Source organism: Anolis carolinensis, chromosome 3, assembly GCF_035594765.1.
Source record: "Anolis carolinensis isolate JA03-04 chromosome 3, rAnoCar3.1.pri, whole genome shotgun sequence".
Classification (NCBI taxonomy): domain Eukaryota; kingdom Metazoa; phylum Chordata; class Lepidosauria; order Squamata; family Dactyloidae; genus Anolis; species Anolis carolinensis.
In genome coordinates, this window is record NC_085843.1 from 113,360,190 (window position 1) to 113,381,940 (window position 21,751).

General features: G+C 37.7%; 1 protein-coding gene across 2 annotated transcripts; it reads right to left on the reverse strand.

The window, feature by feature from the left end:
* Positions 1 to 454: 454 nt before the first annotated feature.
* chst10 (carbohydrate sulfotransferase 10) lies at positions 455 to 20,650 on the reverse strand. 2 transcript variants are annotated; one of them, XM_062975377.1, is made up of 6 exons: positions 20,513 to 20,650; positions 12,389 to 12,524; positions 11,127 to 11,224; positions 4,649 to 4,883; positions 3,809 to 3,896; positions 455 to 3,329 (listed from the first exon to the last, which is right to left on the reverse strand). In XM_062975377.1, exons 2-6 carry the CDS (start codon positions 12,486 to 12,488, stop codon positions 2,792 to 2,794), a joined length of 1,059 nt encoding a protein of 352 aa, XP_062831447.1. In that variant the 5' UTR covers positions 12,489 to 12,524; positions 20,513 to 20,650; the 3' UTR covers positions 455 to 2,791. The 2 variants fall into 2 exon arrangements, with proteins under 2 accessions (XP_062831447.1, XP_003227177.1); XM_003227129.4 differs by having other exon boundaries at positions 3,809 to 3,914.
* Positions 20,651 to 21,751: the final 1,101 nt, after the last annotated feature.

The following is a 21,751-nucleotide window of genomic DNA, read 5'->3' on the forward strand; positions in this document are numbered from 1 at the left end:
TTGCCTTACATTTGGAAGACAAATACGATCCAAATGCAATAAATATATGCAAAAAACCAGGAATGCCAAAACAGTATATTAAAGACAAAGCTAAGCTAAAATTGAGCAGATGCACAGCAACTACAAACAGTGAAAATATCTGAATGATGCCCCTAAATAAAATAACAAAATATCCCTCAAAACAAAGAATAAATATTCATTTCTCCTAAAGTCATGGAATTTCATGTCACAAGAGTGCCAATGTTTAAACATTACTGCAGCAAACTATAGTATAATAGAGTTCAATACATCACTATTCACAAACTTATCAAAAGATAAATATTTGATTTGATGTATGGGAAAAGAGAGACTATTTATCATGGTATTAACATTTGATCCTCTGGACTCTATATAAGAACACATATGCATACACATCTCAATAATATTGTAGGCATTAAATCAGAAAGAAGCAAAGGGCGATATACTTGATTTTATTACTATTAGAATTAACTTTTAAGGCCTGAACTTGCCATACATTTCTCATATTGTTACATTTTACTTCAGCAGAGAGGTAACAATCAGCTCATTAGTCCTGAAATGCATTAAACAATATACTTTTCTAACACTTCATATAAAAATAACTGAGCTGTTACATGAAATGTCATTAAGACCTAATGTACTGCAGATACTGTAAATGTATTCTTCCTTCCAAAAAAATGACAAGAGCATTTCAAACTTGCCATCTTGGGGGTCTCTTATGTTAACCATAGTAACAAAGACCAACTTCACATGTAATGAATTCCTTAACACAGGTATTACTTTTGTGTAGGAAAATTGAACGTGCAGTGGTATGTGACAATAGACATGTACCCTATACACAAGAAAATTTATATGTGGTTTTCCTACACATGTCAAGGAAACTGTCATGTGAGACATTCTTCTACCTTACATAAATTAAAGCCATACTACATGTTACACTTGATACAGAGGTAGAAACAGGGACTGTATAATTTCAGGTTACAAATTGGTAGGAAGAGGTTATTGTTAACATTCTCCCACTTAAAAGCCTCCATATCTATCACCAGGAAGAGCTAAAACAGAAGTTCTCTTTGTAACGTGCTACATTTTAACAAATCAGACCATATGGTACAATGGTAATTCAAGCAGAGTTCTACCTCCTCTGTGTAATATGTAGAATGGCTCTTCATCTGGCTCATACAAGCTTTCTTTTCTGTAGGAAGCAGCAGGTTTTTGGCACTGGTTTTCTTTTTCAAGTTTACAAATATAAAACACATCCTTGAGAATTATACCTGTGCCCAGATTCAAGAAATGAAGCTCTTCTAATTTTTATCACTTTACCAAGAAGGTGAAGACATAACTATAGTAAGATTCCACCATTTTTTTGTCGAAGGTATTTCTCAAACCCAACTTCTGGTCCATTGACAATTAAAATGCCAATAACTCTTTCCTCCTGGCAGCATAATGGAGCAAAGCTGATAATAAGGAGGTTTTTATTGCTGGTGAACAAAATTAAAAGATGTCCGTTATCCAACTAAGACAACAGAAGCAAAAGATTATTGTTGTTCTGGGCATTTACATTTTGCTATTAAAACCTCAAAAATGTATACACACAAACATAACACCCGCATCACTCATTCATTGGTGGCTTAAAACAGTCCCCGAGCATGTTGTGGGAAGAATGGAAGAAAAATTGAAATATATATTTTGTGAAAAGAGGCATTTGGGCATCTCCTTCCCAGAGTGACGGATTTTGCTCATTGCAACAGTCAATGCACACATTCATATATAGAGTATTGTGCATGCAATGAGGCATAGGGTCACGTATGCCCTCCGCCATGCATATAACGGAGCACAGGATATATAAGCGCATATCCATAGGCATCTGCTTCTTGCAGTCTCTCCACTTCTTACACATTAGGGAAACTCTCCTTCATATAATTTAATGGCTTGTCTGATCATTAGATTAGCCATAACCATTAGAAAAGTAAAGAAACGCATGGCAAATTGGAGAGGTTTAGCAATCCATGGTGAAATGCACAGTACCATATTGATGTGTCAAGTCACTTCAGTAAACACAAGTGCTCACCACAATTGTAATTACTCCTCAGTTTTTGCTAGGATCTATAGTTTTACTTGCAGGTCACACAGGAATTCAGAGGTTATAAGTTAAAAATATTCAGTTGTATGGCCCGAATGAACAGCAGTAAGCATCTGTCACAAGGCTACAACAAAAGAACCAACAGAAGGATGTCCAAATTCAGTCTACATTAGAATCTAAAAGTATTCTGCTGATCTATAAAAGACTTGCTTTTATTTGGTCCTGTGATGACTTCTAAATATCATACTCTGGTTCATACATACCTTACATTAAAGAAAGCTAAGGTAAAGCTTTCTATTGAAATATCATACTCTGATCCATACACAATTTACATTAGACAAAGCTAATGTAAAGCTTTCTTTCTTTCTAAATGTTCTTTATAATGTATTCACGATTAAATCTGTTTATAGGTTATTGGTCCATTGATAAGGGTAGGGGAAAGAGGGATGTTTGACACTCTATCTTAATACGTTTTACTTGTAACAAATTGCAATGCCAAGTATTGAAACTATTTTCAGCAGCTAACAATTTTCAGTCCCTAGTTCACCCTATGGCAGATATTCAAGAGATAAAAGGAACAATTCTTCAAATCCTGAAAAAAAAAGTACAGTACCATGAGCTTTTATTATGCAGAAGATTATTTTTACATTTCAGTTTAATCTACCAGATCCATTTATCCACAGCTTCTAGGTGTCAGTTTAGTAAGAAATCTGGTTCTTGGTAGCCAAAAAGATTAAAATCCCCTTCAAATCGAGCATAAAGGCGTCGTACGTCTCTCTTGCTTATTCCTGAGAAATAGCGCTCTACCTTGGTCTTATTGTATACTGTTATGCCAGGAGGAATTGTGGGATAAGATACCAGATGGTCTATTCCTGCTTCCTTCAAAATATATGGTGCATCCTCCTCCAGAGTTTCATGATGTCCAATTACGCTGTACATTATTTCACAAGGGGCACAAAGTTCTACATAGGTTATCCAATGAATTATGTGGTCTCCAAATTGCAAATCTAGCCACCGATGATTTGGATCACCCAAGTAGCGCACAAAGTCCTCGAACTGCAGCCCCTTCGTTTCAGTGCGGTCCTTTCTGTATTTCCGAATAATGCCAGGAGCAATTTCATGACGATACCATGGTTCAAATCGAGGGTTGTGGACAAACTTATCTTTAAATGCAGAAATGAGCCTCTCAAATGGGTCTCTTACAATAAAGAACTTAAAGTATAATTTCAGTCTGGATGTAAAAGAAAAATGGAAGAGAAGTTGCAGGTGACAATTTTAAACAATTTCCTATTCTATTAGGAATTTATGAAACTTATAAGTATGGATTGTTTTACACAAATATGTTCTTAACTTGACGGCTGCAGAATCATAGGAATGATTTGAATGTGTGCATGCTACACAGTACTAGAAATGGTTATGTGCTTCTCTATCAGCTTTCCATACCATCGTAAGCATTTCTATAAAGCGTGTAATACTTCTAACTCCTAGTTACCAATTAGTGGGAACTCAACGAAATAAATATGGAAACATGAACCAAACCTGACATTTTCCCTTGCATTCACAATAACAAACTTGAAGAGTGTAAAATGATTTTTTAAAGAGAAAAAGTGAGATACAAATAAAAATACTAATAACAATACTACTATTACCATTCTACTTATTTCAGAATGTATTTTAAAGACAAGTGAATTCGACCTTTTAAAGTCTTACCGTTTTTGAATTTCAGAGTCACTGAAGGAAGATAAGCGTGGAAGGCCATTCTTCTCATGGTCATGCACAACATTCTCTGGGATCTCGTCTATGGAAGAAAAAGCTCCTGAGAAAGTAAGACACATTTTCAGAAACACACCTTTCAGATTTCTCATTGTAGCTGTCATATAACTGCTTATCTCTGCCATACCAATTTGATTCTTAAAAAAGAATTAGGATTCCAAAATAATCTCTTCCTTGAACAACCTCGAGCTCTACACAAAATCTTTCTAAATCTATTAAGTGGCACCTGTAGTAATCCAAATGGTAACATTTCCAAACTCTGAATCTTTTCTACAATTTTTCACACTGTCTGCATTATGGGAAGTTGTAGCAGTTTCTGTACCTAGAAAAACCGTTCTGATCAGACAGATTTTGAGGCCAGTTGCTGAACACATAAAACATATGACTGTTGACCAAGTAACGGCAAAAGGTCGGCCTGACACCACTGACCCCTAGACTGTCATCCCACAGATTTCATACCCACAATTCACAATGTGATATTGCAATGGCACCTTGGGTGAATGAGTGTGCGATATATCACATCTGAAAATAATTTCTAATAATGACATAAAACCTTCCACATGTGATTTTTTTTCTTTCCTGGTAAAGCCAGATATTACAATGAGAAGTGAAATATTAATATTTTTGACCGAAGTGCTGAAAAACACAAATGATAAAAGTATAAAAATGAATGGCTGAAATAAAAAAATCAATTTCTGGAAACAGTTATTTTAATTTTTAAAAAACTTTCCCTATCTAAGCAAACACATGCTAAAGACTTTAAAAGTGAACAAGTACCATTTAAAACAATCAACACTTTCTTCCACTGAGTATTGCCAACTTTTGGAGTTTGACAAAAAAGGATCTTGTGCTTGTCACATACAAATATTCGATCCAAAACGAATTTTGAAACAGTAGTGTGAGTGAGGTTTTTCAGCGAGGCATCTTGGCACACATTCCTGAGAAGTTCAAGCCTTTCCATATGGACCAGAGGTTGATGCACAAGGTCTTCAGGCAGGGACTTTCCTATTGTCTTAATATAAAATAAAACATTATGAGGAAAGGGGGAAAGAAGAGAGTAAAATGAAGATTCCACAGTTTAAAAGCGGCAATATATTCAATAGGATACATTATTTAAATAAATTCAAAAGCGAAATCCAATACTGAAGAAATAGAGGGGACATTTTAGTCACAAATTCCATTCATTTCAATGTGTCTACTCTAGATGAGACTAACATTTCCAACTTCTTCTTTATTAAAATAACAAATAGCATACCAATGTTGTATTTTTCCTGGTACAATATTTAATTGCTGCAGATCTTCCGAAATAATTACTTGCTTAGATAACTCTCAGTACAATGCATAATCATATAGTTGTAAAAGTAAAGTAATAAAATAAACTTTTTGACATTGTATAAAATACTTTTTTCATTGCAGAGAAATTTGAATTTTTTACAATGAAATAGAAAATATAAACATATACCAATCTTCACATTAATTTTTGCCTCACCAAAATGTAAATAGATTAGAGACTGATCCTGCTACAATGTTAGCAATTACAATTTCATAATATTGAAGTTTTAGTCTGAAAAGTTTCAATAACAAAACTATTTTGTGATTAACAAGAAGACTTCCATATGAGGTCTAAAAACTGTCACAGCAGATGATAGCAGATGACATTTCCAAGCCATTCAACTTGTGTTCAATAGGACATATAGATTAGGTAATAACTATGCACAGGTTTGTAGCCTTCGTAATATTAAACAGTCCACATGTTCTGTACGCAAAAATTCCAAAGGGAAACATGTTTTTTCCATATGCTGGGAACTATATTGATGTGTGAACATACTCTGATGTAGTCCCCCATCATTTCAGAGATGCTCAGGCTCTCTTCACCACCTTTTTGAGTAGTTTACTGTTTTATATAAGGATACAATTTTATTACACAATTTTATATAATAAGATTTGAACATCCATGGATTTTAGTATCCATGGGCCCTTCTACACTGCCATATTATCAAATGATCAAAACAGATAATCCACAATATCTGCTTTGAACTGGATTAGATGAGTGTACACTGCCGTATAATCCAGTTCAAAGCAGATAATCTGGATTTTATATGGCAGTGAGGGTGTGTGTCTTGGAACCCCCAGGAGACACCAAGGACTTGCAATTAGTTTTTATTATGAAAAAGGGAATAGATAATACAGTATACATTGTGAATCTGTGAAAATCTTCTGAAGTCAAAACAGTCAACAAATATTCACCAAAAGATTTCAAGACATTGAAAACTGTGTAATTATGCCTTTCCTACCTGCTTCTTGGGGATGTTTGCTGTAAGCTAAGAACCAGATCACCCTTCATGGCAATTCTTATGTAAGTGGCCTGGATTGGTGTTACTCAGAGGCCTCAATGGTGCTGTATGTAACATCATCTGGCTTGTACTTCTGAAGCCAACACTTCCTCATTATAGAAATCACAGATAGACAACTTCAGATCACTTCCAAATCCATATTTGGACCCATAAACATCCAGAATTGAGGGTGCTGCCATCATGTTATGAAATAGCCTGAAATATTGCAACCCACAAAGCGTGTACCACACTGCCTCATCTGCCTCTTGAAAATAAAAAAGGCATTCTGTCAATGGAAAAAATGTATACCACACACACACTCTCACATATAATAATAATAATAATAATAAAAAAACTTTATTTATACCCCGCCACCATTTCCCCAACGGGGACTCGGGGCGGCTAACATGGGGCCATGCCCAGAGCAATACAATATAACAAAATATAAAACAACATAACATAGCACCATTAAAAATACAATAAATGCATCAACATCAAGAAATAATAAAAAAAACAGTAAAACAAGGGCAGGCCACGTGAACATTGATTATTGAATATTGATTAGAGCGCTGAGAAAAATACGTTCCTATGTTGAAATTATGACACACGAAAAGTCAGAACACATCTGTTCTGCCTCCATGCTGAACCAAATGAACTGGAAGGAACCATAGCACGTTTTAATGAAATTGTTATCTCAGCTTCTTATTATTATCTCCTTTTAATATGTGTACACTATTTGTACAGTATTAGTTGTTGTATTTGACAAAATTATCAGAATGACAATTTTGAGGACAGCTTCAGTGATGTGGTTGATCCAAAATTTTCTCCAATGCTCTAAATAATATTTTGTTTTTCCTGGTCACATTTCATTGTGGCAGACCTTTTCAAATAGATATTTGCTTAGATAACTCTCAATACAGTGCAAAATTATGTAGTGTTAAAAGTAAACTAAAAAAGAAGAAGTTGTTGACATTGTATTTCATTCCATACACAAATTTAAAAATGTACTGAATGTTATCTTATTCAGTACATTTTAAAATAGTTGAAGATTGATGGAAACATTTGTAATAATATAATAACATAAAGAGAATAGCATATACTTCCTTTAAATTTAATAAGAAAATGACTGACCAGGAAAGAAAAATTTGATTTTTGGATACATATCTAAATCTAAACTTGTACCAGATGTATCTTTTATCAACAGTTTAATATTGTTTCGCTGAAATACAGCTATATTGTCTCCAGCTTTATTCAATCTATCCCTGCACTACTTTTCTATTCCATGCCAAGTTGAAAAAAAAGCTGATTCTAGTACAATTAGTTGAATGTTCATTGAATGAGGATGAATGGAGAGGGTGTCTATTGACACAATCAAATTATCAAATGTTGACCCCTTGTTCTTATGGGTGATTGAGAACCAAGAGAAACTTTGTTAAATACAAACAGCACATTTATTCATTAGTCTGTTTCTCTAAGTATTACGTTTCAGCAATGTTAATATCTTCTGAGGAAAAATTGGACACATCTATTTTTGAATCACCTAATATTATTTCATTGCGGTACAACAGCCTACACATGTATGGATAAATGTATGTGAGTGTGTGTGTGTGTGTGTGTGTTTCTACAGAAAAACAGTATAGGAAAAAAAGGTTCCCCCACATCTCTAGAAAGGAATACCAAAACAGAAGAGTATATCATCTAACAGCCCTAATGATTAATTCCCCACAAGATTAAACTGTTTGAATTTAAATTCATCAAGCAAGCTGCATGGCAAACAACACACTTTATGGCTTCTTTGGAATATGGTTATACAGCCAGGGAGTGGAGGTGGGTGGGATATAGTGTAGTGGTTTAAACTGCCTGACATGGCAAGGTCTTTGGCTTCTAAATAAAGCAATGACCTAATTCAGTGGTGCTAAACTACTTTATGCTGTTTGCATTTCCTGATTGTGTACACTTATGGAAATCTACATCAATGAAAACAAAATGTTATTTGTGGAGTGGAAACATGCAAATGTATGTTAATCCTCTCATTCAAGCTGCCATTCTAAGTATCCTTAACATTCTTACTTCAAAATATGTGCATTTTTAAAAAACCCTGAAAATAATGCATCAAAACTAATATCTGTATCTTAATTCATTACACTTTAAAAAAAACTGATTGCCAGCTTCATTACTTAATCAGGCTTTAACAAAAATTATCATCTATCCAATTTGGGACATGAGAAGGAACTCATACTTCCCTTGACTTTATTTGGAGATGGAGTAAGGAACTGAGTGAAATATTTTGGCCAGGTTTTTTCTTCTTCTTTTTAAAGTAGGGATACACAAACTGCCAATCTCTTTGGACTTGAGGGCTAAATGACCACTTATATACGAAATGATGCTCCCCACCACAGAATCCACTACAGTGATGAAAGTAGCCTTTGTTTACAATCAGAACAAAAGTACAGATCATCCACGAGTCTTGCTTCTAGCAGAAGACCCTTCTACCTTGTTAATAAACCTACGAATACTTCTGAGAAATTTTCTAGAATTCTATTACTTTTGTAAAGAAGTTCTATGCATCCTACATCATATCTAACTTATATTTTGGTTGTAAAGAAATAAAATAAGGTTAGGTATTGCTGTTGTTATTTGCCAGTAGAAGGGGAATGTTGCCCATAAGGGAGATTTACAGGACATTTGAAAATATGAACAGCAGTGACATATGACATAATATTAAAAATAACATGTTATTAATGTTTTATGCATGTTATGCGAGTAGTAAACAACATGCTATTCATAAAAATAAAAAAATTGTAATCATTACAATTTTTAGTTAGGCTTTCAAGTTCCGCATTTAAATTAATGGTCTTACAAGCTTATATCAGTCTATTGCTTCTTGATACATTTTCTGTTGCATAACTGCCCTTTCAATCTAATTTGTTAGTAATTCATCATTCCTGGTTTTATAGATTTATCTGTATTAATTTCTAAGCCCCCCCCCCCCCACACACATAACACTATAATGGTTGAGATGTGTGTGTTTGTCTATGTGTGTGCATGTGTGTGTTCACGTGTGCAAGTATGAGAGAGACTGATTTAGCACCATGATGCTAAACCATCATTAGAATCTCATTTTAAAAATGAAAAGGATTTGAACAGTTGAAGCAGAAAGAGAAGGTATAAACAGCCCAAATACCCTAAAGGCACCAGATTCCATCCGATCTTGAAAACTAAGCAAGGTCAGCTCTGGTTGGAAGTTGGATGGGAGACCAGCAACAAATATCAGATGCTGTAGGCTATATTTCATAGGAAGGACCTGACAGAACCACCTCCGAATATTCCTTGCCTAGGAAAACCAAGGGGTTGCTGTAAGTGGACAGGTAACTGTCCATATACACACAGTACTTGGTGCCTTTGCACATGCTACTTGTAAAAAATATGACCAGTGCACAGCAGAAGACTTACTACATGTAGTCACCACCCAATAAAATTAACAGATACCATACTCAGAATAGAAAACACTAACTACCTCTTCATATGTGTATTATTTGACATGTGGATCCAAGACTACAAGATAGGGTCCCATCCACAAACTTGGATGACATTAAAGACCAGAAAGATGCACCAATGGAGAACAAATGAATGGGTATCAGCTACAGTAGCTAAGGGGAGCTGCAGGTTTCAATACAGCATACTTATGAATATTCGCTGCTGGGAACAAGGGAAGACCACTATCTATCTGCCTTGGTTGTAAAGTTCTGAAGGAACCCGGCTGGCTAGTTCCAGCCATTTAAAGCCAGAGAAGGTGTAACCCCTTGGTATGATGTGGCAAGGCAGTAAATGTTTTCAAGTCTTTTCAGCCTCCACGTCTCTGATCCAACTTTAGCTAAGGAATACACAGGCCAGTCAAGCCTTTACAGTAAGTTTTCTTGAAATACAAATTGCCATCTCAAATAATGGCATATCACACATCAGGCTTCCAGAGCCATTGGCATGGCCCCTAAAGCCATTTCTGCTATCCTAGCATCACATGGTTACAAATGATAAAATGAAGAACTTCAGGGAAGTATTACTATTATTAAACAAGTCCTCTGCCTCCCTATTTAAAACAAAAACCCACCATGTTGTCTGAAAAATCGAATTGACTTCCATTTTCATCAGAAGGGGATAATGCAGCAGGTAGGGATTAAAGTAAAGGTAAAGGTTTCCCCTGACGTTAAGTCCAGTCATGTCTGACTCTGGGGGTTGGTGCTCATCTCCATTTCTAAGCCGAAGAGCTGGTGTTGTCCGTAGACACCTCCAAGTTCATGTGGCTGGCATGACTGAATGGAGCGCCGTTACCTTCCCGCCGGAGCGGTACCTATTGATCTACTCACATTGGCATGTTTTTGAACTGCTGGGTTGGCAGAAGCTGGAGCAACAGCGGGCGCTCACTCCACTTCCGGGATTTGAACCTGGGACCTTTTGGTCTGCAAGTGCAGCAGCTCAGTGCTTTAACACACTTCTCCACCAGGGCTCCAGGTAGGGATTAGAGAAGACTAAAAAAGGGGCCTTGACTGTCTAGGTTGTCATCTCCCCACAAAAAGCTAAGTTTTTCAAGGAGAGTATTCCAGTGATAACAGGCTTCTTGCTTTGGTCCAAGAAGCCCTTGCACTGGATTTATTTAATACTGTTTCCAAGTACAGTTTGTCTTTGGCATCTGCTGAGGTTTAGCTCCAGGACCCCTGATAGATACCAAAATTTGTGGATGCTCAAATCTCATTATATACAATGGTGTGCTACAATGATGTCCCTTATATAAAATGGAAAAATGAATGTTTGCTTTGGTTTTTTTTTTAAATATATATTTAAGCCATGGATGGTTGAATCCATGAATGCAAAATCTGTGAATTCTGCATCCACAGATATGTGTTTCTGCATCAGCAAACACATACCTGAAGCTCTCCAGACAACCTCTTCTCTTTCGTCACCCGGACTTTATCTATTTCAGTTATAGCTGTCAGTATTAACGGCTCTTGCTTGGCACCATACACTAGGCAAGAAGAAAATGAAATAATTGAGAATAAGGCAACATGAAAAAAAAACCAATATAACTAGTCTCTAGCAACATTTGCTAAAATCACACCTATAGGTAAACATGGTTGTCAAAGTTATTTGCAATTCTTTATTTCTGTATAACAACAGGCACAATGTTTCCCTATTGTGGTAGTGATCCAGTGCTGATAAAAGATAAATGATCCACTGCAGAAATATCAAAGAAAGGAAGGAAAAGCTGTTGGTTAAAAGAAGAAAGACTGCTGAACAAGTAAATTGTTTCTGTCGAAAGTTCAGGAATCTCTAAATTCATTCCCAGCACTGCTTTTCCCTTTATATAACAACAACAACAACTACTACTACTACCTCTACTACTACTACTTTATTCTTATATCCCACCACCATCTCGCCGAAGGGACTCAGGGCGGCTCACATGGGGACGGGCCCAACAAAACATAGGTTAAAAACACAGTACATGAATTAAAACAATATTCTTTTCTCCTTTGTGTAGCTTTATAAATTGTTGTTGTTGTTGTTGTTGTTGTTGTTGAGGGCTAGATGCACAGGAGGTAGAAAAAAGGGCAAGGAAGTTGCTTCCATACATGCACAGCCCAAAATTTCGCTATATCTCATGGTCAAATACTTATATCAACAAATTGCACTTGAAATAGTGCAGAAATATTGGTACCTTGAATATAATTTAATCCATGTAGCATTTAATATATTATTCAAAATAATTAAAATGATAAGAATTGGATAGCAAAGGAATGCCTTTTTCAGATAATCCAACTGACAGCAGCAAAATGTGTAAACTTGGTATTCATTTGATTAAAAAACCATCTCATCTTCTTACACGAGTTGGGGAAAATACCAGAACCACTTCCAATCACCCTACTAATTTATGTTTGGTTTCATAGCATTTTCTTTTATTTTGACCACAGAACAAAACTTTGCGGACTTTCAAAGTATAGAATAGCTTTATTTGTCATTGCATTATTGCACAACGAAATTACATTCCTTCCACCAGACACACAGCACAAAACAACACATCCATCTCTATTTTAAACACAGGGGTAAGTCTCACATAATGCTAGCAGAAGTGAGTTAACAGGGTTCTGTTGCCTTTTCTAGTTGTACAAAAACAGCTCAACACTAAACTTACCATCAGGATCTTTGAAGGTTAATGTGATGAACTTGGTAGCAACCATGAACATGAATACTACCCAAAAGCATGCAACTAACAGCAGCCACCGGTGGTGCATGATGTCAGATGTGAGCCATATAACTTCTGTTGGTTCCTGCATTTCAAAAGCCAAAGAAAAGTTAATATGTACTGGGGGATTTTTTCTTGAGAAGTAGTTTCTTTTCATAACTTATGCAACATATTATTCAACTGCTGTCCTCTTGCAACTTTTAAACAGCCTACTCTATAGCTTTTTTATATATTTGTAAAGTAATAATAAATTTATATCTTCCCACAGATAGGAATTTTACCTAAGTAGGATAAAATATTTTATATGCTATTACAGTAGAGTCTCACTTATCCAAGCTAAACGGGCCGGCTGAAGCTTGGATAAGCGAATATCTTGGATTATAAGGACGGATTAAGGAAACGCCTATTAAACATCAAATTAGGTTATGATTTTACAAATTAAGCACCAAAACATCATGTTTTACAACAAATTTGACAGAAAAAATAGTTCAATACGCAGTAATGTTATGTTGTAATTACTGTATTTACGAATTTAGCACCAAAATATCACGATATATTGAAAACGTTGACTACAAAAATGGCTTGGATTATCCAGAAGCTTGGATAAGCGAGGCTTGGATAAGTGAGACTCTACTGTATCTCCACAGATATGTACTTCCCAATATTTGTGAATTCCTAAAACAGAAAATTGTGCCCCAATTTAAAAACAAAACAAAACAGGAAAACCTGAATGTAACAAACAGAACCTGATAAAGCTGATAGTGTTAGACCCTTCTTTGTTGTGAATCTTCCCAAGTGATCTCAAACAAACATACACACATACAGGGCAACTGCAGTCTCGAGGTTGCTGCAACAGTACATATTATCCTGAGGTCCCACTAGCTGCATTAAAAACTGATATAAAAATGCTGGAGGCATAAGCAATTGTTTCAGAGGGTAGTCCTAGGCAAACTTGTTTGGAGGCAACTGCTCTTGAAACCTTGAGACGCTAGATAAAAAGAAACAGCTAGCTATGGTGTAGTGGTTTGAATGATGGAGTATCACACTGGCCATGAAAATTCACTGGGTGACCTTGGGCAGGACACACACTCAACCCCAGAAAAATCCATGATAGGTTTGCCTTAGAATCACTGTAAGTAGGAAACAACTTGAAGGCATACAACAACAAACTTAGATCAACGCAGTTTAGCTCTTTACAAAATTTTAATGATTTTTACTGCCAAAATTAACTCTGTAATTAATGAGTAAAAGAATCCTGCTAAAAAATATAAGTTATATGTGTTGTCAAAGGCTTTCATGGACAAAATTACTGGGTTGCTGTGAATTTTCCGGGCTGTGTGGCCATGTTCCAAAAGTATTCTCTCCTGATGTTTTGCCATAGATGTGGGCGAAATGCCAGGAGATAATGCTTCTGGAACATGGCCATACAGCCCAGAAAACTCACAGCAACCCAAAATAAGTTATAGTTATACATATACATGTTATGTTTGTAGGTGGACTTTTCCATTTTCCTCAAAACTTACCAGTTATGGTAACTTCACTCAAAATGATAAATACCTAAGCATATACAGTGTTCCCTCACTTATTGCTGGGGTTAGGTTCCAGGACCATCCGCAATAAGTGAAAATCCGCAAAGTAGGGCTGCTATATTTATTTTAATATTTATACATTATTTTAGTAGTTACATACCATTTTAAGTCTTAATCAACCAACCATATGTTGATAAATCGCCTCCTTCCTCCTGTTGCCGCTTGGGCTTCTTTTCTCTCCCTTTGGTTTCTCCTTCCTCCCTTCCTTAGGCTGTAAATTGTAATTTTTTTATGATTTATAATAGTCTTTTAGAGTTTATTGAAAAACCTCAAAACAGCGAATCTGTGAAAAGTGAACCGCAAAGTAGTGAGGGAACACTGTATAGCTGTTAACATCACCTCTAAAAAGGAGTTCTTTTTTTTTACAAAATCATGGCCTCTTGCATCTTTCAACTGGAAGTTGTTTTTTTGTTTTTGTTTTAAAACAGCATCAGCACTGGGAGGATGGTGAAGAGTAGTTGACGGAACTTCTACTACCAGATCATATTCCTTGCTGAGCATACATGAGCAACCAAAACAGGTAAGAAAAAAAATGCCTTACCATCTACTACTAGCATATTAAACAAAGATAGATCTATAAGTCTGGCCACCAAAATGGAAAGCATAATTAAAAATGGAAACTAGTGAAAGAGGAAAAATATCCCTGGATGCATTTTGGAAGAAACTTTAAAGCAATCTCTAAAAGGTTTGAAATGTTTTTGTTTACTTATTCAAAGCTTGTCTGACCTAGTTGTTTGAATTCACAAATGCATATTGTTAGTTTTAAATTAAAAATTCCTTGAACCATGTATAATTACTCTCCATTCCAACTTTTCTGTCACATCATTAACTGAGATTGGACAAAGAAGGCAGTAGAGTCTTGGAAAGAAATTACTCAATGAATTTCTTCTGAGCACACATAAGTGAAATGTGTGGGAGTTGCACTATGATAATGCAGTCATTTCCCCCATTTCAATGAAATCCCCAATGGACTATGCTTACATTAATTTTTCACAGCTTCATTGAATTTTAGAAGAAAATATCCTTGTTTAGAAGTACTAAATCTGTACTTCTAAAGCAGAAGTAAAAATAAGCAGTTATGCTCATGTATAAACAGCAGCACACACACACACACACCCTGCCGCCGCCACCCAAAAGAAGGTAAAATGGCTTGTTAGGAACCCTGTAATCTGCAAACATTTAATATACTAAACTGACAAAAGCAACTTACTGTTCAAATTATGAAAAGTTACACCAGCTCCAAACCTTGTCTTTCATTGTAGATTTTACAATCAAATTGTGTATATATGTCTGTGTATCTATCTAGGACTTAGATAAATATAAAGACATGTAGATGCATGCTAGTTGAATTACCTATGTGCAGACAGTCCCTGAGTTACAAACATCCAACTTAGAAATGACTCCTAGTTAAGAACGGGAGTGAGAAATTCACTCCTGAAAGAGTTATCATGGGGGGAAAGGCGTCTCCACTGAAGCTTTGTCTCCAATCCTTGTTTCCACAACAAGTCAAATGTTTCAAAATCCAATTATCACAGGGACAGAAAGTAAGCTAAAATTTTCTGAATAGGAGGCAGACACCAAAACAAACACCACAGGGTGTTAACCTTTCCCTACACTATCCAAAGCATATCTATCTATCTATCTATCTATCTATCTATCTATCTCCAGAGTTACACTTAAAAATGCACTTACAAATTCAACTTAAGAACAAATCAACAGAACCTATCTTGTTCGTAACTTGGAGACTGCCTGTATACACATTTGATGGAAAGGAGTGAAAATAGGAATAAAGAAACCAGGCAGCTTTAAGATTGATTTATTTTAGCATGGGGTTTTTAAGATTCCAGTTCTAATATATATATAATTCAGTGCATATTCGGAAGCACCAAAAAAATCATAAAATAAATCAGGTAGCCAAGAAGGTGCTGCTACATTTTTTTACTCTACTTTTATTTTAAATTTGAAGCAGATTAATCTGCTTCAAATTTAAAATAAAAGTAGAGTAAAAAAATGTAGCAGCACCTTCTTGGCTACCTGATTTATTTTATGATTTTTTTTATGATTTTTGCACTCATATTTTACACATAGGCTTTTCTGGTCAGGCAACATGTGAATGAATCAATGTACGTGTGCATCACTGTCTTAACCAAAATTTCTTAAAAATACATACATTTGCCAATTTTGGTTAAGATAGTGATGCACACGTACATTGATTCATTCACATGTTGCCTGACCAGAAAAGCCTATGTGTAAAATATGAGTGCACCACAAATGGTCAGTTTCCATGGGTGATGGGGCACATTGCTCCCCTTAAATCTATAGAGTGGTCGCCCACAAACTTCAAATAGATAGATTGATCTGTTCACAACATTTTATTTTCAAGACTTTAGGTATCCATCTCTCCATTAAAATAAGGCACATTTAGCATCAGATTAGTGTTTCTAAGAGGCTTATAGGAGTGAGAATCTGTTGGTAAACATGGAAGAAGGGAACTTGTTTCTTCATCTTGTGAAGAAATTGCTCATTTAAAGGTAAAATGTCACTTGTTCATTACTGTATCACATGGGGTGTACAGTGTATGGAACTGCTTTACTCTTGCCTGCCTGAAATAAGCAGAACCAGATGAATATTGCTTAAAATTAGTCTAGTACTAAATACCAGAATACAGCCCAAACTCTAATGTATTGTGGAAAATGATTTATTATCAATCTAAATTATACATTTCATTTTAAGTAATCTTTTTTCAGAACTGGTAGAATCTACCAAGAATAAAAGCCCCCTTCCCCTCTAAGCTAGTTTTATGAGACTGCTAAACACCTGCAACTATAAAAAAGGAGTCTTGACTGGGACTTAAGGACCCATTTACACTGACATGAAGCAAGAGGAAAAACCATTTCCCTTGTGGTGTAATCCCATTTCACACCTCCAAAATATACAAAAAGGCATTATGACTCTAAATGTTATGTGAGATGCAGATACAGGACTGAATTCAATGTCACTTCTACACATGTGAAACCCATTGAAATCAATAGGATTTAAGTCAGTCGTGACTAACAAATCCCATTCACAGAGTATTCAGCTATAAGATATAAAGGCATCATGCAATATTGAGAGTCTAATAAAGTGACTGGAGTTCAAGAAGCTTATGCTTTCCAGATAAGGGATGTTTAACCCACAGTATCATTCCCAAAGATGCTGTAGGTTAGGCATCTCTTATCCAAAATAGCTTAGAAATCACGGCACAGTGATCTCTCAATGGTTTTTAACTGCAACAGCTAAAAGGACCATTATGCTAAAGGGCTGCATATGGGTGCCAGATGTTGGAAACACACAATAAATGATGCTGTGCACTACTTGTAATTCTTGGGGATCTGTGGCTGACCAATGCTGGCTATTTGGGTATCTTGTTTCCACCTTAAAAGGGAAACAAATTGATTATGGCATACCAAACCTTCACAGGCAATATAGGCTTCTCCCACCTTTTGATACCTTACTTTCTAATGTCTTGCGCTTTTAATACTTGCAAATAATATCATGAGGAGCCTGCCTCCCCCCCCCCTCCATGGGCAAGGCTTAATTGTGTTTTGTCTATTTATTTTATTTATTTCAGAGATTTGTATCCCATCCTTCTCACCCCTGGGGAAGGGGGGGAATCGGGGTGGCTCCACAAACTCAGCTTTGTGCAGTCCCAAAGTTTGCCACTTTTGAATGTGTGGCAAAAGCTATTTCAGCTTTACCACACATCCAAGAGTGATAAATGATGTGCTGTTTATGTTTTTGAGAAGCCAAGATGCATTTGCAAGCTAAAATAACCAGAACTCCATTTTTCAAATGACTCTACTTTTGGACAGCACACCAGTCCCAAACTTTGCAGATAAGAAAGTACTTCCTATATACCTTTAACCAAAGACATTTTCAGTCACTGGATAAAGTGGACTTTAGTCTTACCACCATAATACATTTGTTAGTCTTTAAGGTGTCACAGTACTTGTTTCTGACAACTCTATTGCTGTTGTTTTGTACCTTCATGTTGTTTCCACCTTATGGTGAATTTATTGCAGGGTTCTCTTTGCAAGATTTCTTTGAAGGGGGTTTGGGCTTTGCCTTTCTCTGAGGCTGAGAAAATGTGACTAGTCCAAGGTCATCCAGTGGGCTTCCATGACTCAGCAGAAATTTAACCCCTGATAATATTATACTGCAATGTCAAATGCAACAGAGAGAAGGCTCCACTGAAAACACTGGGATCACACATAATCTGCACTACATATTGCTTTATTAAGTTAATATGATTACATTGCAGCACAACAATTTCACTAAAGGGGTAACCAAATGAAAAGGCAATTCTCCCAGTTTTATCTTACTATCATTTTCTAGTACTGAATTTGCCCAGTGAATGACTGCTGCATCCAAGTCTGACAAATGCAGAAATCCTTTCACTTTGACCTCAAGATTTATTTTCTCCAAAGTCAATGTCATGTTTGTGTCTCCATCCCTAGCAGCCAAGTAAAGCCATCATAGCACTTTGTATCCTTGCGTCCAACTGTTCCAGAAGAGCTTGCACCTAGCTGCATACAATGAAGGCCTCCTGCCTGTCTTGGGTCCCCATGAGGAGAAAAGCATGTATAAATAATAAATAAAGTTAATAATAATTGTAATAATTCTTATATCTAGGGAGTCCCACCAATCTGAAAAAGGTACATGCAAGGAACACCTCTCTTGCTCCACTTATGTTACTTTCCATGAGAGAATATAATCAGCTTTGGACCACATTTCTAAAGTGGAATGCCGAACCCCAGGGTGCATCTACACTGCAGAACTAATGCCGTTTGACATCACTTTAATTACCATGGCTCTGTACTATGGAATCCTGGGAGCTGTATTTTTAATGGGCTGCATTTTTTACAACACCTGGCTCAAGAGGCAGACTGGTAAACTCTTTAGCCTTTGGGTTGATGTGAGTTCCGAGCTGTATGGCCATGTTCTAGAAGCATTCTCTCCTGATGTTCCCCTGGTTTTGAGTGTTGTTCTTTATTTACTGTCCTGATTTTTAATAGTGGTAGCCAGATTTTGTTCATTTTCATGGTTTCCTCCTTTCTGTTGAAATTGTCCACATGCTTGTGCATTTCAATGGCTTCTCTGTGTAGTATGACATGATGGTTGTTAGAGTGATCCAGCATTTCTGTGCTCTCAAATAATATGCTGTATCCAGGTTGGTTCATTAGGTGCTCTGCTGTGGCTGACTTCTCTGGGTGGATTAGTCTGCAGTGCCTTTCATGTTCCTTGATTCATGTTTGGGCAATGCTGAGTTTGGTGGTCCCTACCCTGTTTCCCCAAAAATAAGACCTAGTGGAGATTTTGCTGAATTGCTAAATATAAGACCTCCCCTGAAAGTAAGACTTAGCAAAGTTTTTGTTTGGAAGTATGCCTGCTGAACAGAACACCAGAGCATGCAAGATCGGTAAATGTACGTACCATAGATTGCTGTACATGGAAATAATGGCAATAACAAGAAATTCTTGATAGGATTTACAGTTTGTCTGGTTATGCTGGTTTGTGATGACAACTACTGTACAGTATATAATACATGTTCATTTTTTTGTTCAACAATAAATGTGAATTCTTCTTCATGGAAAAATAAGACATCCCCTGAAAATAAGACCTAGAGCATCTTTGGGAGTAAAAATTAATATAAGACACTGTCTTATTTTCGGGGAAACAGGGTATGTAGACTTGTCCACAGCTGCATGGTATACAGTAGACTCCTGCAGAGGTGAGAGGATCCCTCTTGTCCTTTGCTGAACGTAGAATTGTTGGATTTTCGTAGTGAGTCTGTAGATAGTTTGTAGGTTGTGTTTCTTCATCAACTTCCCTTTGTGGTCAATGGTTACCTTGATGTATGGTAAGAACACTTTTCCTCTGGGTGGATCTTTGTCTTTCCTCTTGCGGCTTGTTCTTGTCCTTGCAGCTCTTCTGATGTCTTCAGCCATTTATGTCTGAGTGCCAGTGCCTCACCAAACTACAACTCCCACGATTCCTTAGCAATGAGCAGTGTCAATCAAAGTGGCGTCAAACTGCATTCATTCTACAGCAGTGGTTCTCAACCTGTGGGCTCCCAGGTGCTTTGGCCTATAACTCCAGAAATTCCAGCCAGTTTACCAGCTGTCAGGATTTCTGGGAGTTGAAGGCGAAAACATCTGGGGACCCCAGGTTGAGAACCACTGTTCTACAGTCTAGACCAGGCATGGGCAAACTTGGCCCTCCGGGTCTTTTGGACTTCCACTCCCACGATCCCTAACTGCCTGTGCCTGGAGATGCTCCCAAGGTCTTGAGGCCTCTCTCTCTGCCCCCGGGGGCTCGTGCCACACCAAACCCAGGACTCCGCAGCAGTGGGCAGTGGCAGTGACAAGAGGTGTCCAAACTGACAGGTCCGGCCTCCCGCTCCGTTCCTGGGAGGAAGGGGGGCTTTCAGATGAGGGGTACTTACCGCGCAGGAGATGCCCGGCGCCTACCACTGGCAGGCGGGCGGGCTCAGCCAGGGACACTAGGCCTCCTTCAGGGCTCCATTCCGCCAGGCCTCTTCCCTCCCTCCCTCCCTGCTCAGGCCCGGGGTTGCCTAGCAACAAGGCGGAGCCGCGCGGCCCCGGGCCCCAGCCATGGCCCTAAAGGCGCCCCAGGAGCGGAAGGGCCCGCGCGCGCTCCCCTTCCCCGTCAGGAGGCAGCCCGGCTCGGCCTCGACGGCGGCATCGCTTCCCTTTCAGCTTCGGAGGCCAGGCCCCGGCGCAGAAGCTGCGGCGGCGGCGGAGGCGTCTCCCTTCATAATCTGCTCCGCTGAGGCGGATGGGCAGCAAAGGAGGCGGGAAGGAAGGAAGAAGAAGAAGATGGGGCGCAATGCACAGCGAGGCACAGCAGCAGCAGCAGGCCGAGGCTGTGCTTTCCGTGTGCAGTGCCGATTCAGGCCGCGGGGGGCGCCCGAGGGAGTGAAGAATGCCTCCGGCGGTGCGGGATCCCACCCCATTGCCAGGCGGGCTATTGTCTCACAGGAATTCCTGGGGACAGCTTCCTGTGAGATTCTGGGCTTTGTCGTTTACAGAGGCCCAAGAGATTTCTTCATAATGTCCCTCCCTAAACTGCAATTCCGTAGCAGGGAAAGTGGGAAAATAATACTATAAATTAATAGGAATAAGAGCAATTAATAATAGGTGTTGGATTTCTGTGAGTTTTCCAGGCTTTATTGCCATGTTCCAGACGCAGTCTCTCCTGACGTTTCGCCCACATCTATGGCAGGCAACCTCAGAGGTTGTGAGGTCTGTTAGAAACCGATCAAGTGGAGTTTAGATATAAGTGGAATGTCCAGGGTGGGAGACAAGTGTGAATGTTGTAATTAATTATTGACATCGAATTCTGCCAGTTTTGTAAGCTGCCCCGAGGCCCTTCGGGTGAGAAGGGCGGGATAGAAATGATGGAAATAAATAAATAAATAAATAATCACCTTGATAAGTATTGAATGGCCTTTCAGCTTCATGGTCTGGCTGCTTACTGCCTGGGGGAATCCTTTTTGGGAGGTGTTAGCTGGCCCTGATTGATTCATGTCTGGAATTCCCATTTTCAGAGTGTTGTTCCTTGTTTACTGTTCTAATTTTAAGAGTTTTTAAAATACTGATAGCCAGATTTTGCTCATTTTCATGGTTTCTCCTTTCTGTTGAAATTGTCTACATGCTTGTGG